Genomic DNA, 14,851 nt, shown 5'->3' on the forward strand with positions numbered 1-14,851 from the left:
GTTGAGAACTCTCACGGCGTGGTCACCCTATACCCCACCAGTGGGAGTACGTTAGTAGACGGTCTGCCGGTCGACAAGCCCGCGAGACTGTCACAAGGTAATATACGCCTTATTACATAAATGATAACGTCCAATGTCGCGTAGATTATCTAGTAGGCACTGAGGTCGCCTGCTTACACTGTCGCGTTGAGAACTCTCACGGCGTGGTCACCCTATACCCCACCAGTGGGAGTACGTTACTAGACGGTCTGCCGGTCGACAAGCCCACGAGACTGTCACAAGGTAACATACACCTTAGTACATAAATCATAACGTCCACAGTCGAGTAACCATCGGCTCCGACCTCATGCGACATCTATAGTAGTAGGTAATAGACACCCTATTACGTACAGCATAACGCATAATGTCGCTTAGAGACTAATGTGGTTAACAATCTTATCAAAATAACATGAGTCGCTTAACTTCAAACTCGGGTAATTCCATCTGTCAGATTATGCGATGTTGGTATTAAGAAAAGGTAATTGGTATATTTGCTGAGAGGCTCGAATGGATTTACCCGAGTTTGAAGTTAAGCGACACACTTATATGTATGTATTTTGTTTGTTTACAGGAAGCATGCTAACAATAGGCCGGTCCAACTACCTCCGCTTCAACCACCCCGAAGAAGCTAAACTCATGAAGTCAGTCCTCCCCTCGACCCGCGTATCCATGGCTCCCGTACAATACCAGCCTAATGAACACTGCGCGCAAGGTAAATCTAACCTTATACCCATAATGATAGAGTCTCTTTCATTTTGTACTACCACTAAGCCAGCCGAACCAGCGGCAGCGCAAGGTATATCCAACCTTATAGCTATGGCTGTAAAGTCTATTTCGTATAAGAAGCCAAACTCATGAAGTCAGTCCTCCCTTCGACCCGCGTATCCATGGCTCCCGTACAATACCAGCCTAATGAACACTACGCGCAAGGTAAATCTAACCATATACCCATAATGATAGAGTCTCTTTCATTTTGTATTAGCACTAAGCCAGCCGAACCAGCGGCAGCGCAAGGTATATCCAACCTTATAGCTATGACAGTAGAGTCTATATCGTATAAGAAGCCAAACACATGAAGTCAGTCCTCCCTTCGACCCGCGTATTCATGGGTCCCGTACAATACCAGCCTAATGAACACTGCGCGCAAGGTAAATCTAACCTTATAGCTATGAGGATTGAGTCTCTCTTAATCCGATTAAGGCTGCGTCTGCGAGGATGCGTTGCGAGGGATGTGTTTGTTAAGAACCAATAGAATCACTACTGTGATGCTCCTCGCTGAGCGAGGAAAACAAATTAAGTGAAAGTGAAACTATTGCTAAAATCTAAAATTCATCATTATGTCTTATGGCTCCTCTACACGATGGGCCAACGCCGGCCACTCCAAGGGACGCATTTATGCGTTAGAGGGAGCAAGTGATATTGCTATTTCATTCCGCATGGCTGCGTCCCTTGGAGTGGCCGGCGTTGGCCCATCGTGTAGAGGTGCCATTAGGGTGGTATTCCACCTGTCCAATTTCTTTGTCCAATATGCATTGCTTCTCACTCTGTCATCGAGCAAAATGTGAGACGCAAATACACATTGGACCAAGATATTTGACAAATGGAATACCATCCTTATAGACACTTGCGTCATTTTATATTCATTCCTAAAAATTGGATCTCTTGTAGAGTCAACTGTAAAACTATGTAGTATGTGTGCAAATGAGTCGCTTAACTTCAAACTCGGGTAAATCCATCTGTCAGATTATGCGATTTTGGTATGAAGAAAACGTAATAGGGTAGATATTTGCTGAGAGGGTCCAATGGATTTACCCGAGTTTGAAGTTAAGCGACACAAATCATCTCAAAAATATGTCCCTTAACTCTTAATGTCAGTAAATTAAGAACTATAGGACATATTTTTCAGTATGTTGTCTACACCCATATTTTTACAGTAGCCTGTACTACAAGGTGAATTCAATCTTATGTCTTAAGTAATTAAGTCGCTGTCGCTACGAAGAGAAAGTAACTACTATAAGTGATGTTTTCTTTCCAGGTTACCAAGACCAGAACCAATGTTACCAGAACGCAAACATCCAAAAAATCTTCAAAGACACCAACCTCCAGCAACTCGACCAAGAGTTAGACATGACTCTCAACGAAATAGCCAAGAAAAAACCCCCCGTAGCCCCAAGAAAATACGCAGAAGACGACCAACCAAAAATGTCCAGTATTATGGCTAAAGTGTCCAAATTCGAGTATTACGCCAAACAACAGAAAATAGGCAGAAGCCAGTTTTACACGACGAACGAAATAGAAATCTCACCCAAAGTATTTAGCTCAAACTCGTTAACAGTAAACACGCCGGCTAAAGATGTGTTAGGTGGGAGAAACGTACCTAATTATATGAAGAATACTGAACAGAAGATTATAGTACTTAATGAGAATAATACGGAGAAACGGCCGTATGCTAATGTAGCTTTAAGGAATAAGAATAAGATAGAGGATATAGTCAGGAATTTCGATGAGAATTCGCGCAACGATTTTAAACTTAAAAAGGTAACTAATTTTATTTATATTGTTGTATTTAAATACTGATTGAAATGTGTTTCCCACCATTGGTGTTCCGGACCTTTGGGAGGCGTGCGCGGAGCCGAAGCCAACACGTAGGGGCCCTTTTGACACTTTAGGGCCCCCCCCACATCTAGCGTCTTTCGAGCGTCGGCGTTTGGTCAGCGCTATGGAAAATGACGTCGCTGCGCAGTTGCGTCGACGTTGCGTCGAGCAGCGGCCATAGAGTTCTAGACGCCGACGCTCGAAAGACGCTAGATGTGGGGTCAATCAAATGTAAGGGGTACACCGAGCGGATGCTGCCCTTGCCCGTGTCATGGGACGCACGCAGAGGCAGCACCCGCCAGGGTCTAAGGCCCCCCCCCACATCTGGCGTCTTTCGAGCGTCGGCGTCGGTCCAGCGCTATGGAAAATGACGTCGCTCCGCAGTTGCGTCGACGCTGCGTCGACGTTGCGTCGACGTCGGCCATAGAATTGTAGACGCCGACGCTCGAAAGACGCCAGATGTGGGGGGGGGGGGCTAAGGACTATTGAGAGTTGATGGGATCTAATATAAACTTAGTTATTGGGTGAAAGTTGAGAGTTGGTTATTCAGGTTATTTAGGTTAGTATAATTAGGGATTAATTTACAAGAATTTTAATGGAATCACCGAGTCATAGAGTACCTATTATGAGTCCTTACTCCTACAGACGAGCGTATTTTGCAAAATGCTTCCTTTTTCATTCAAGATTACGACGTAACTATTAGTATTTATTCAAAAACTAATAACGTACTTAAATAATCATTTCTTAAACTAGGGGCTGAAAACGTTAAAAATTTCATTTTCTCTTTTTGAACCTAAAATAAATGAGTTTTCTTAGGAGTCTTTTTCAAAATTTGCAGTGAGAAGGGTCGTTTCGGTTCTTAATTTTGCAGTAAACAAGACTCATTTGGTACATGAATGATTACAATTCAACTCACCATATCTTGTACGAGGGGCTGACATGCTTGAAAGTCGAACTTTCATTTAAAAAAATTGATAAAATACCTTCCGAGTTTTCTTCATTTTTTTGGTGAAAACAGGGTTACATTACATTTTTTTATCGCAAATTGGACTTATATTTTGCCACAAAAAAATAATTTTATCAAACTATAACTTTATGTTTACTCATAAAAAAAAAATCATAACTATAGGACCTACCTTGCCGTAAATCTATATTTTTTTAAAAGACCTATAAATCACGCCGCAGCGACGCCGCGCGATCATTCTCCGCCGAGCGCGCTTAGGGGACGGACGTGTGCTCGTCCGTCAGGCGCTCGTTGCTTCGTAAACATCGAGCGAGTTCCGAGAAGTGTTGTATACTATGATTAGAAAATCTTGATCCTACGGAGTACATTTTTTACACCATATTTAATTTTAACAACCGACTCTCGCTTATGTGATAGATTTTCAGTGTTACTTGAATTCTTTGGGTTTGCATTTTTATTATACCCGGACGACCTGGATGATGTCCAGGACGTCCAGGTTCTCATGATGGAGTTAGGAATTGGTCACCGAACTCCTAATCTACTCATCATAACTCCATCATGTTTGGGCTCCATAGATTTGCCTTGACGAACACCACGGATCTAGATGAGGTCCAGGTTCTCATGATGGAGTCAGGAGTTGGTCACCAGAACTCCTAATCTACTCATTATCACTCCATCGTGTTTGGGCTCATTAGATTTGCCCTGACGAGCATCATCTATCTAGATGAGGTCCAGGGTCATGAGACCCTTCTGGTGACCAACTCCTGACTCCATCATGAGATGGTCACCAGAAGTCCTAATCTACTCATCATAAGTCCATCGTGTTTGGGCTCAATAGATTTGCCCCGACGAGCACCATCGATCTAGATGAAGTCCAAGTTCCCATGATGGAGTCAGGAGTTGGTCATCAACTCATCAGAAATCCTAATCTACCCATTATCACTCCATGGTGTTTGGGCTCATTAGATTTGCCCTGACGAGCACCATCTATCTAGATGAGGTCCAGAGTCACGAGACCCTTTTGGTGACCAACTCCTGACTCTATTAATGAGATGGAGTCAGGAGTTGGTCACCAGAAGTCCTTATCTACTCATTATGTCTCCATCGTGTTTGGGGTCAATAGATTTGCCCCGACAAGCACCATCGATCTAGATGAAGTCCAGGTTCTCATGATGGAGTCAGGAGTTGGTCACCAGAACTCCTAATCTACTCATCATAACTCCATCGTGTTTGGGCTCAATAGATTTGCCTTGACGAGCACTATCGACCTAGATGCGGTTGATAGATTATTAAATATTATTTTATTTTATATACTTACAAATAAAGCTTCATTTGCTTCCCACCCACAAGGATCAAGTAAACCTTATAAATTAACTTCGTACTAAATAAAAACGGAGATACTTCTGTTTTAGACATAAAAGCGAACTTCAGAGTGTTCAGTAGTTGTTACATTATTAGTACTCTCGAATTTATTGTTATTATACAGGGTGGCCAAAAAATAAGTGCTTTTTCGTTGCTGGCAAGAAAATGGATGCTAAAACAAATGTACCCTCCAACAGAAAATGGACTAGCCAAAATCTATGAAACAGTCAAATTTTTTTTTGCCATTTCGGGGTTGGTCCCGTAGTAAAAGTTGCTCAGTATAATCCCTAAACCTCCCTGGCAACGGGAATGCACTTATTTTTGGGTACCCTGTATATGCATACAGGTATATATTATTATTTATTTATGGTTGCTAAAAAAAATTTACCCTCCCGTAGAAAATGGACTAGCCAAAATCTATGAAGCAGTCAAATTTTTTTTGCCATTTCGGGGTTGGTCCCATAGTAAAAGTTGCTCAGTATAATCTTTAAACCTCCCTGGCAATGGGAATGCACTTATTTTTGGGTACCCTCTATATGCATACACACTACTATTTACTATAATCATACTATTATTTAATATAATCTTATCTTTAAAACATTTAATTATTCAACTTCCTCGTGAACTGACAATAAGTTACTTGACTTCATGGATGAACTTTTCACAATAATTCCATGACATAGGTAAACAATCATTATTATTTACTCGTCGTTGGTTATATATTATCTCAACACATACACTCTATTGACTACTACCATGCTTATAAAATAAAATAAAGAGTGCCAATATAACGTTAAAATAATTTTACTTGCAAATTAAATTGAAAAGTATCAAAATTATTCTCGTCTACGTTGAAACGCGCATAGCTTTGCCGGCGCTCGCGTACCGAGCGCTAACGCCATCTATCGAGTGTTATTTCGCAAAATCGGTGAACGCTCTAAGGAATAAGGGCTCTTATGATAACGAATTTTAGTCACGTCTATTTTCTTGTTCTTATTATTTACCAAGTACAACCATATGTTAATATGTATAACTTTTTATAGTAGCAGATTAGTTATTAGATATATTTTGGTAGGTATATTAGAGCCGGTACAGACGGACTGCAATCCGACTGCAACTTGTATAGAAACTGCACGCCGACGTTGCGGTTGGCTGAATATTACTGAGACGGACTGATTCGTATTTGGTTGTTGAAATACTTGAAATATTCAAAGTATTACCTTTAACCCTTTATAAGGCATAAGGGTGTCAAGAATTACGCAAAATTGAATCCTCTCACTTTGAAATAAAGTTCAAAATCAGGTGGGAAGTATATTCCCTCTGCCTTAGGATTAACTTAAGAATATGATTTTCGTGTTTTAAGGTTAACAACGACCAGAAAGACAACATCTACGGCAAAATCAACAACACAAAAGACGAAAAAAGTAACCTATCAAATAAAGAAGAGAAGAGACCGTGTCTGCCCTCACCAGCCTTCGACAGGAACCCGCAGTATTCCCCAGTATACGCGAACAGCTACGACAGGAGCTATGAGGCTGAGAACAGGAGAATCAGGGTATGTATCATATAGTTCAAGTAAAATAAAGATATTGCCTGTACCTTTGACAGGAACCCGCAGTATTCCCCAGTATACGCGAACAGCTATGACAGGAGCTATGAGGCTGAGAACAGGAGAATCAGGGTATGTATCATATAGTTCAAGTAGAAAAAAAATCTTGCCTGTACCTTTAACAGGAACCCGCAGTATTCCCCAGTATACGCGAACAGCTATGACAGAAGCTATGAGACTGAGAACAGGAGGATCAGGGTATGTATCATATAGTTCAAGTAGAAAAAAGATCTTGCCTGTACCTATGACAGGAACCCGCAGTATTCCCCAGTATACGCAAACAGCTATGACAGGAGCTATGAGGCTGAGAACAGGAGAATCAGGGTATGTATCATATAGTTCAAGTAGAAAAAAGATCTTGCCTGTGTAGTAATTAAAAGCCGGTTTATAGCTGACTGACGTTTATTGTCAAATTATCTGAAATCTCATGTGCCAGTATAGTAACAACCTTTTTACAATCGTAGCATCTCTCCCTCTTAAGTTAGCTACCCGGTATAGTAAAATAAAGTTTTAACTAAACGTTTAAACGATTTACCATAATAGAACACAACCAGAAACATAAACACAGCTAGTATTATTTACTGACTAACACTACACTTACTTAGCTAGACTTTTGGGCCCGCATCCAAGCGCGCAACGCACGGGCGGAAGCATCGGGCGGTGGCGCGGCCGGAGCAATCGGAGCATCCACCGTTGGCGTAAGGACTCCCGCGCTACCGGGAAGGTACTGCGTCAAAGGCTGCTCTGGTGTTGCCAGAGCTTCACCGTCCGATACATCCTCAAACGCTTCGTCAGCACCCATACCCTTGATCTACATGCCTTCGCCATTCGATTCCCTGACCCATATCAACCGAATACAAAACTGGACCAGTATGTGACTTAACCCTACCTTCGGACCACTTCTCCCCCCTTACGATCACAGTTACGATAGGTATTGGAAAAGGAACGTATTAAGAGCAGTAGGTACGTCCGCGCCTTCGTGTAGAGCTCTTTTCATAGCTTCTTTAATTGTTTTTGTCGCATTTTCAGCGGCACCGTTGCCTTATGGCCTGTATGGTGTTGACGTAACGTACTTAATACAATACTCTACAAAAAAACTTCTTAAACTCATTAGATAAGAATGACGGACCATTGTCGGTCACGAGCTGCTCAGGAAAGCCAAACCGCGCAAATACGGATCGGAACGCAAGGATAGTTGTACGAGCGTCCGTGTTTCTCATCCTCACAGCTCGCGACAGACGGCCACTCAAACAGAACATAACCATGAATTCTATTTAACACGGAATCCTTCTGCGTTTCGTATTTGAAACTAACTGGTGACGAATCTTCAACTAATTGAACATAGCTTACAGACTCCGAGGCTATAGGCGCTGCTATCAACATAATGCGCGTTTACCTAACAAAACTAGTGTCGCCTCTAAAAAGGCCTGCTTACAAGCAGAATCCCATTTCCAAACTTTGGTTCTTACCAACGCATGCAACGGATGCAACAAAAAGAGCTTACATTTGGTATAAACTTTCCGTAATAATTCAACATCCCGAGAAAACTTTTAAGTTGCGATACCTACGTCTTTCGGTTCTGGAGCATTGGAAATGGCCTCTAGCTTAGTCCTATCTGGTCGTTAACCATCTTTGTTAATAATGAAACCTAAATAATTTACTTCATTTTGTAACAACTTACATTTGCTTAATCTTAAGGTCATTCCCATGGTGCGTATAAGCGTTCAAGTACAGCGCGCAAGTTTTGCATGTGCGGCATTAGGCCCGGTCACGCAAATGTCATCCAGGAAAACAACACAATTAGGAATCCCGCGCAGAGTTTCCTCCATAAGCTTTTGGAACCTCCCCGGAATGCCCAAAAGCCCATACGGTGTGCGACGGTACACAAAAGTACCCACATGAGTGATGATTGCAGTGTACGGCTGCGAGTCCTTCGTCAACAGACACTGTTCGTAAGCGTGACGTAAATCCAGTTTAATGTACTGCTCCCCCCCGCTAAGATTAGCGAACAGCTCCTCTAAGATGCGAGGTAAAGGATAATACTTAGTCACGCTTAAGCTTAGGATTTACCGTCACCTTGCAATCACCACAAATGCGCAATTCTCCATTTTGTTTAACTACCGGTACTATTGGTGTTCCATAGTCAGAATGATCAACTCGGCACAGGGTTCCGTCGCGGTCCAGACGTTCAAGTTCGCGTTCAATCCGTTCGCGCAACGCGAGCGGTACCGGCCTCGCACGAACATAAACAGGGTCGTGTTCTGTGAGCTGTAATTGAATGCCTTTTTTACAAGTACCTAATTTATCCGTGAACACCTCTGGGAATTCACTACACAGCTGGGTCACCAGTCTGTCCTCCTCCACTATCTCATTTATAAATCCTCATCAGATTCTTCGTCCATGTAATTTTGCCGTCCGAACTGTCGACAAGCCTCATCGCGTCCTTGACCACACATCACCTTCAAGTGACCGCGCGTGTTGCATTCATCACAGTTGTAATGCATATATTTACACTTGTCCGGCCGGTGCGCCTTCCCGCACCGCCAGCACTGCGCCTGGTTGCCGCGCGCCGTGCCGCCCCGGGCCGCGGCCGCGCCGCCGCCGGCTCCGGGCCCGCGCCTGTCGCGCCGAGCACTCGCGTGATGCAAACCTTCGCCAATATCGCCGCCGCCGCCGTCGCAGCCCGAGGTGCTCCCCGGCGCCACCACTGCGCCGCTCACCTCCGCGTGCTTCTCCGCGGCCTCTAGGGCGAGAGCCAGCTCCACCGCTTCTTTATACTGAATATTTTTTTCAGCGAATATCCGAGATCGCATCGCCTCGTTTGCCAGTCCCGACACGAACTGGTCGCGCAGATTCTCCTCGAGCTTGGTGCCGAAACTGCAAGTGCTCGCTAAATGCTTTAAGTTCTGCAAATATTCTGCGAGCGGCTCGCCGACTCGCTGTCGGCGCAGCCTAAAGACGTGCCGCTCGGCAATCTCGGATCGCTGCGGTTCCAAATGATCAGTTAATAATTTTACCAGCTCTTCAAATGTTTTGGCCTCAGGAAGTGTCGGTGAACACAAATCGCACATAAGAGTATACGTGGCATGCCCGACAACTGTTATCAGCAGAGGCACCTTCAGTTCGGTCTTCACTTCATTTAACTTCATGTACTGTCCCACTCTGCGGATATATGCCGGCCACTGTTTAGATGTCAAGTCAAACGGTTCCAACTTCCCGAAAGGCATTTTTAAATACTAAATAGCCCGATAAATTAACTGAAAATACAAATAAAATCCGAAATCCTGTCGCCAATGTAGTAATTAAAAGCCGGTTTATAGCTGACTGACGTTTATTGTCAAATTATCTGAAATCTCATGTGCCAGTATAGTAACAACCTTTTTACAATCGTAGCAGCCTGTACCTTTGACAGGAACCCGCAGTATTCCCCAGTATACGTGAACAGCTATGACAGGAGCTATGAGGCTGAGAATAGGAGAATCAGGGCCCGATTCGGATTTTGAAATGGACATCTATTAGATATCTGTTAGACATCACCAAGATACGATAACGATATGTTTAAGATCTAATCTGTCAAATTTGACATTTACGCGATTCTGGAGATACTCTTGAACGATTTCCACAGGATATGACTTAGACATCTAATTTACATCTAATATATATCTTACTCTATCTAACGTAAAAGTGACATTGGTTGCCCGAATTGCGCTGCAAAAGAGAACTAGTTGATATCTAAACTATAACGTACCTAGAATGGATCTAGTACGTGTCGTCTCTTGTGAATATCTTGATGTTCGAATACGGCAGTTAGGGTATATATCGTATGATATCTACTGAAAACTAAAAATAAAACAACAATTTTCATGGAAAAAACGTCATCATCTTAAATTAAGCGCCTGCACCAATCCTCATAGCAACATTTACCATAAGCCCATTAGGAGCATTCCACGGGCTGTCCCGTACAAACGCATATTATTTCCTGTGTTGCGACTTTTTTTCTCGGCATTTAAAGTAGGCGATTCTTTTTCTGTGCATATTTTTGACCATTTGTCATAGAAAAGGAAACTCTTATACCTGCAAATAGAGATGGGTAACTACCCGGGTAAATACCCGAGAGCGGGTATTTACCCGGTAAATACCCGATATTTACCTACCCGCGGGTAGATACGCGGGTATTTTCGTTTTTCTTCTAAATTAGATGTGTTTAATGGTATGTGATTATAAATAACATTAATTTATGTAATTTTATATAATGATACATAAAATGTATGTTGAAACTAATTACGAAAAGGTTGCTATGAGGTGAAGTTCGATTTTAACATATCAGTCCAACTATGAAAATCGTGTAAAATCATACCCTGGCTTCCGGAAATGTTCTAAAACGCTTTTAATATACATTAGAAAGATGAAAATAAATACTACTTATGAATGATAATAAAAAAAAATTGTGCGGCATCCCAACTTGGGAAGCTCATAAGTCAAAAACAGTTAGTTTTAGGACTAAAATGTATATAACCTTTTTTGTAGGAAATTCTGTCTATTTTAGTTTATACATACAACACTTTTCGATATTAATGACAGATTCCAAGAAATATGAAAAAGTTCATTTTAGCCCCCCTCCCCCTAACCGCACCCTCCGCGACCGAAGTTCGAATGTGTATTATCAAAGTATAAGTACGATAATTTACTCAAATCTGTAAAAAAATTACACTTATGACGGCCTTTTTTATTATTTATCAAAATTATACTAAAAACTCCTTAGTTACAACTGTAGATTTCACTAAACCATTTCATTTTAAATGACACACAATAATTACAGCCATTAACTCGGTTTATATCTCCACTTTAACACAAATCGACATGTGCAACAAGAAATGAATCTACCCGTCCATTTGGGTAGATACGGGTAAATACCGGGTAGATGGGTATTTACCGGGTATTTACCTGGGTGGGTAAATTGGGTAAATACCCGCGACCCATCTCTACCTGCAAATCTTCAGAAACTTCGCGTTTGTACGGGACAACGGTAGACAAGTTCATGGAATGCTCCATTATCATCTTATCTCCGCCCTACATTTCCAAACAATGTTAATCGCTTATAAACAAAACACTATCACTATCTAGACACGCGGCAGCGTGTCAAGCCAAGTTCAAGCAAAGGAACTGGCTAGCCAGCGCCGAGTGTAATATTACACGAACCAGAGTCAAATCTAACCTACTTTGAGATCTCACATTTTTTTAAATAACAGCAATTGTTATAGGTATCCAATAAAGCAAAGAAATAGAGTTTAATACTTGTTTATAATGTTATTTTGTTCCTATAAATACATATTTGGATTTTGCATAGAACTTGGCAGTGGCACTCATTTAGATCTCCATTCTTTTTGCGGCGAGCCCCACAGCAAAGCATAATTTTTGTATTGAACTTGGCTCTCCTTTTTTACATTTATGTTTTTGGTGGGATAAGATTATCTCCCACCCTAGATCTATCTAATATCGTTTATATTTTACAACAGATTAGGTTGAATTTAGAAAAGCACGATAGTTGAAGTGAACCCTTTAGTTTGCCAAGTATTTTTATGAAATACACGATTAAAGAGATTATAAGTCATTCGCTTCTCTCGCTTTCGGGAAAATAGACTCGTAACATTTTGGAAAACTTTGAGAAAAATAAAAAATGTGATGTTATTCGACTTTGAACTTAGTGTAATCGTGATAAGATTGTTTTCAATCGCATCCGTGAACATTGAAGTGCAATTATTTAGTGTTCTGTGCGCTCTTATCTAGCTAGTGATTCTTTGTTGTTTATATAATTAAAAACAAGGTGAAAACTAACATCAGTAAGTACCGTAAATAAAACTCATGATTAACAAACAGATAAACGATACGCGATATACTCCGTTTCAATAGTTTTATTTGATGAGATAAATGCAATTAAAAAATATTGTACTTAACTACTCGTAATCCGCGAAAAACAACGTGCTATTCAATCAGTGGTAAGCCGTTATACTTACTTGATTATTTTAACATGCAATTCAATGTTTCCATCCTCCCATCGCGAGAATATGCAAATAAATTTAATATAACAAACAACCAATTAACCTACCAACTACTTTAAACATGAAATATTAACTACAAAATTTCACAAAGATCGTAAATAAATAAAATAGTATTCATAGTTGATTTGTTACTATCAAAATTTTGTAAACAATTTTTTTATATACTCTTGTGAGTTAAATATGTATAGGTACATATTTCTTGTCGGAGTGTATTAAAACCAAAATCTGATAGTCAGATGTTGCAATAAAATTGCTATAATAAATATTGAATCTGTTTTTTAATCAATTTAAATGTCTGTGAATGAGGCAATCGCTAAAAACTATCATTATCTCATGATAATATTACATTATAAATACGCTATTTAAATACGTAGGTAGGTATGATTACATTCATAAACCCTAAATTAAGGAAACAATGTTATCAGTGATAATAGCTTAAGTACCTTGTGATAACGTATTGCAGAAGTCAACGCGACAAACGTGTCAGAAGACATAACCTTGTGTGTGATTTTAAAAAATATAATAAAAATCGGAAAAAGTTGAAAAATCAGTCTTGAAGTGTGTGTGCTCGAAATTAGAGTAAAATCTATCTTAGTCATAAATATAAATCGCAAAACAAACACTAAAAGTGGACTTATGTGAAATTATTTAAAGAATACGTAGAAAAGTGAATGAGAATTTGAAAGATTTTCCATTTACTCACTTTCCTACAATAAATTATTTGTATTTGTGAAAATCCCTGTATTGAAGTGCGAGATAATAAAACATTGATATAGTTAAAGATGTAAAGTCGTAACACCACACAGAACACATTATCTGAAGTAAAAACAATAAAAATGTTAAAGTAAAAAAGTTTGGTTAGATTTTGTGTGTATAGTAGCAATGAAAACATAGAAAAGCATTGAAGGTGTTAATAAGTAATAATTAAGTATCTGAAGTGATGTTAAAGAAATAATATTTAAAGTGAAAAGTGAAAAGAAATAATATCTAAATAAAAGCCTCATGAATAATATAACTGGCCAAATTACTTGTTTGCCTTTTAAAACAATACGTACTAAAGAACAATCGTTATAACTTGTCGGAAGAAACACATTCTCAAACGATTGTCATCTGATACACCAAAAATGATTATATCGCCTAATAGACCTTATCACGTTGATATAAAGTCCTAAATATCCAATTAATTGTGCATCCGATGGTACAAGATTAAAAACAAGAGTGTCCGACATATAATACCTGTGACCAATGTCAGATCGATTTCGTGTCATTCGAATTCGGGACAGTTTTTGCTGAGAGTTGTTCTGAGTGGTGCTGTGTTGGGATTTGTGATTTTTATGAGATAAATTATGACGAGTGAAATAAAATATCACAAGACTTTTAATATCTGTTCTTATGGTTTACCCTTGAATTGCCGACAGACATTTCATCGAGTGTTATTTCGAAGACAACGTTTCAAGTATTTTCATATCATCGACATGTCATTGCGTCGAAGAATTGATACTAGTAAATTTAAATCTGGGACTTTTAATTGGCACTCGAGTTATTTCGTATATAGTTTATATCGTGGTATTTTTTTACGGGTTTTCTTATTTCATTTTGGATTGCATTTAATAAAATTTATTACGCATAAAATTATTTCAATATGTAATATTTGACTTTAATAGCCGTTCGTTTCTGTGTGGGGTCGCAGTTGTAACCTAACCTAAACCTACCTTGAAAGCCGTTCGTTTCTGTGTAGGGTCGCAGTTCTAACCTAACCTAAACCTACTTTGAAAGCCGTTCGTTTCTGTGTGGGGTCGCAGTTCTAACCTAACCTAAACCCACTTTGAAAGCCGTTCGTTTCTGTGTGGGGTCGCAGTTCTAACCTAACCTAAGCCTACTTTTAAAGCCGTTCGTTTCTGTGTGGGGTCGCAGTTCTAACCTAACCTAAACCGACTTTAATAGCCGTTCGTTTCTGTGCGGGGTCGCAGTTCTAACGTAACCGAAACCTAAAATTATTACAACAGAACAATGTATAAGTGAATGAGTAGTACGACATATAAAAATGTATTAAAGTAATACGTCGAACAAATGAATTGCAATGTTTAGTAGTTGTGCCAATTAAAATAATTTGAAACGAATCAGCGATCAAGTAATATTCGTTGAATAGTATTTCTACGCAGTAAGAAAAATTGAAATAAACAGTATATGAAACAAAATAACGCAATTAAACAATATTACTAG

General features: G+C 39.9%; 1 protein-coding gene and 1 long non-coding RNA gene across 2 annotated transcripts in view; one reads left to right on the top strand and one right to left on the bottom strand.

Moving 5' to 3' along the window:
* Window positions 1-14,851, top strand: part of LOC134675919 (pleckstrin homology-like domain family B member 1) — a 163,414-nt gene that overhangs the window by 105,714 nt on the left and 42,849 nt on the right. The window contains exons 5-7 of the mRNA XM_063534263.1: window positions 611-751; window positions 2,075-2,577; window positions 6,324-6,515. Coding sequence (XP_063390333.1) covers window positions 611-751; window positions 2,075-2,577; window positions 6,324-6,515 — 836 coding nt within the window. The remainder of the gene's footprint in view (window positions 1-610; window positions 752-2,074; window positions 2,578-6,323; window positions 6,516-14,851) is intronic.
* Window positions 6,309-6,656, bottom strand: LOC134675966 (uncharacterized). Its single transcript, XR_010099837.1, has 2 exons — window positions 6,560-6,656; window positions 6,309-6,433 (listed from the first exon to the last, which is right to left on the bottom strand). It is a non-coding gene; the product is annotated as an uncharacterized LOC134675966 (long non-coding RNA).

This window comes from Cydia fagiglandana, chromosome 23 (assembly GCF_963556715.1).
Source record: "Cydia fagiglandana chromosome 23, ilCydFagi1.1, whole genome shotgun sequence".
Taxonomy (NCBI): domain Eukaryota; kingdom Metazoa; phylum Arthropoda; class Insecta; order Lepidoptera; family Tortricidae; genus Cydia; species Cydia fagiglandana.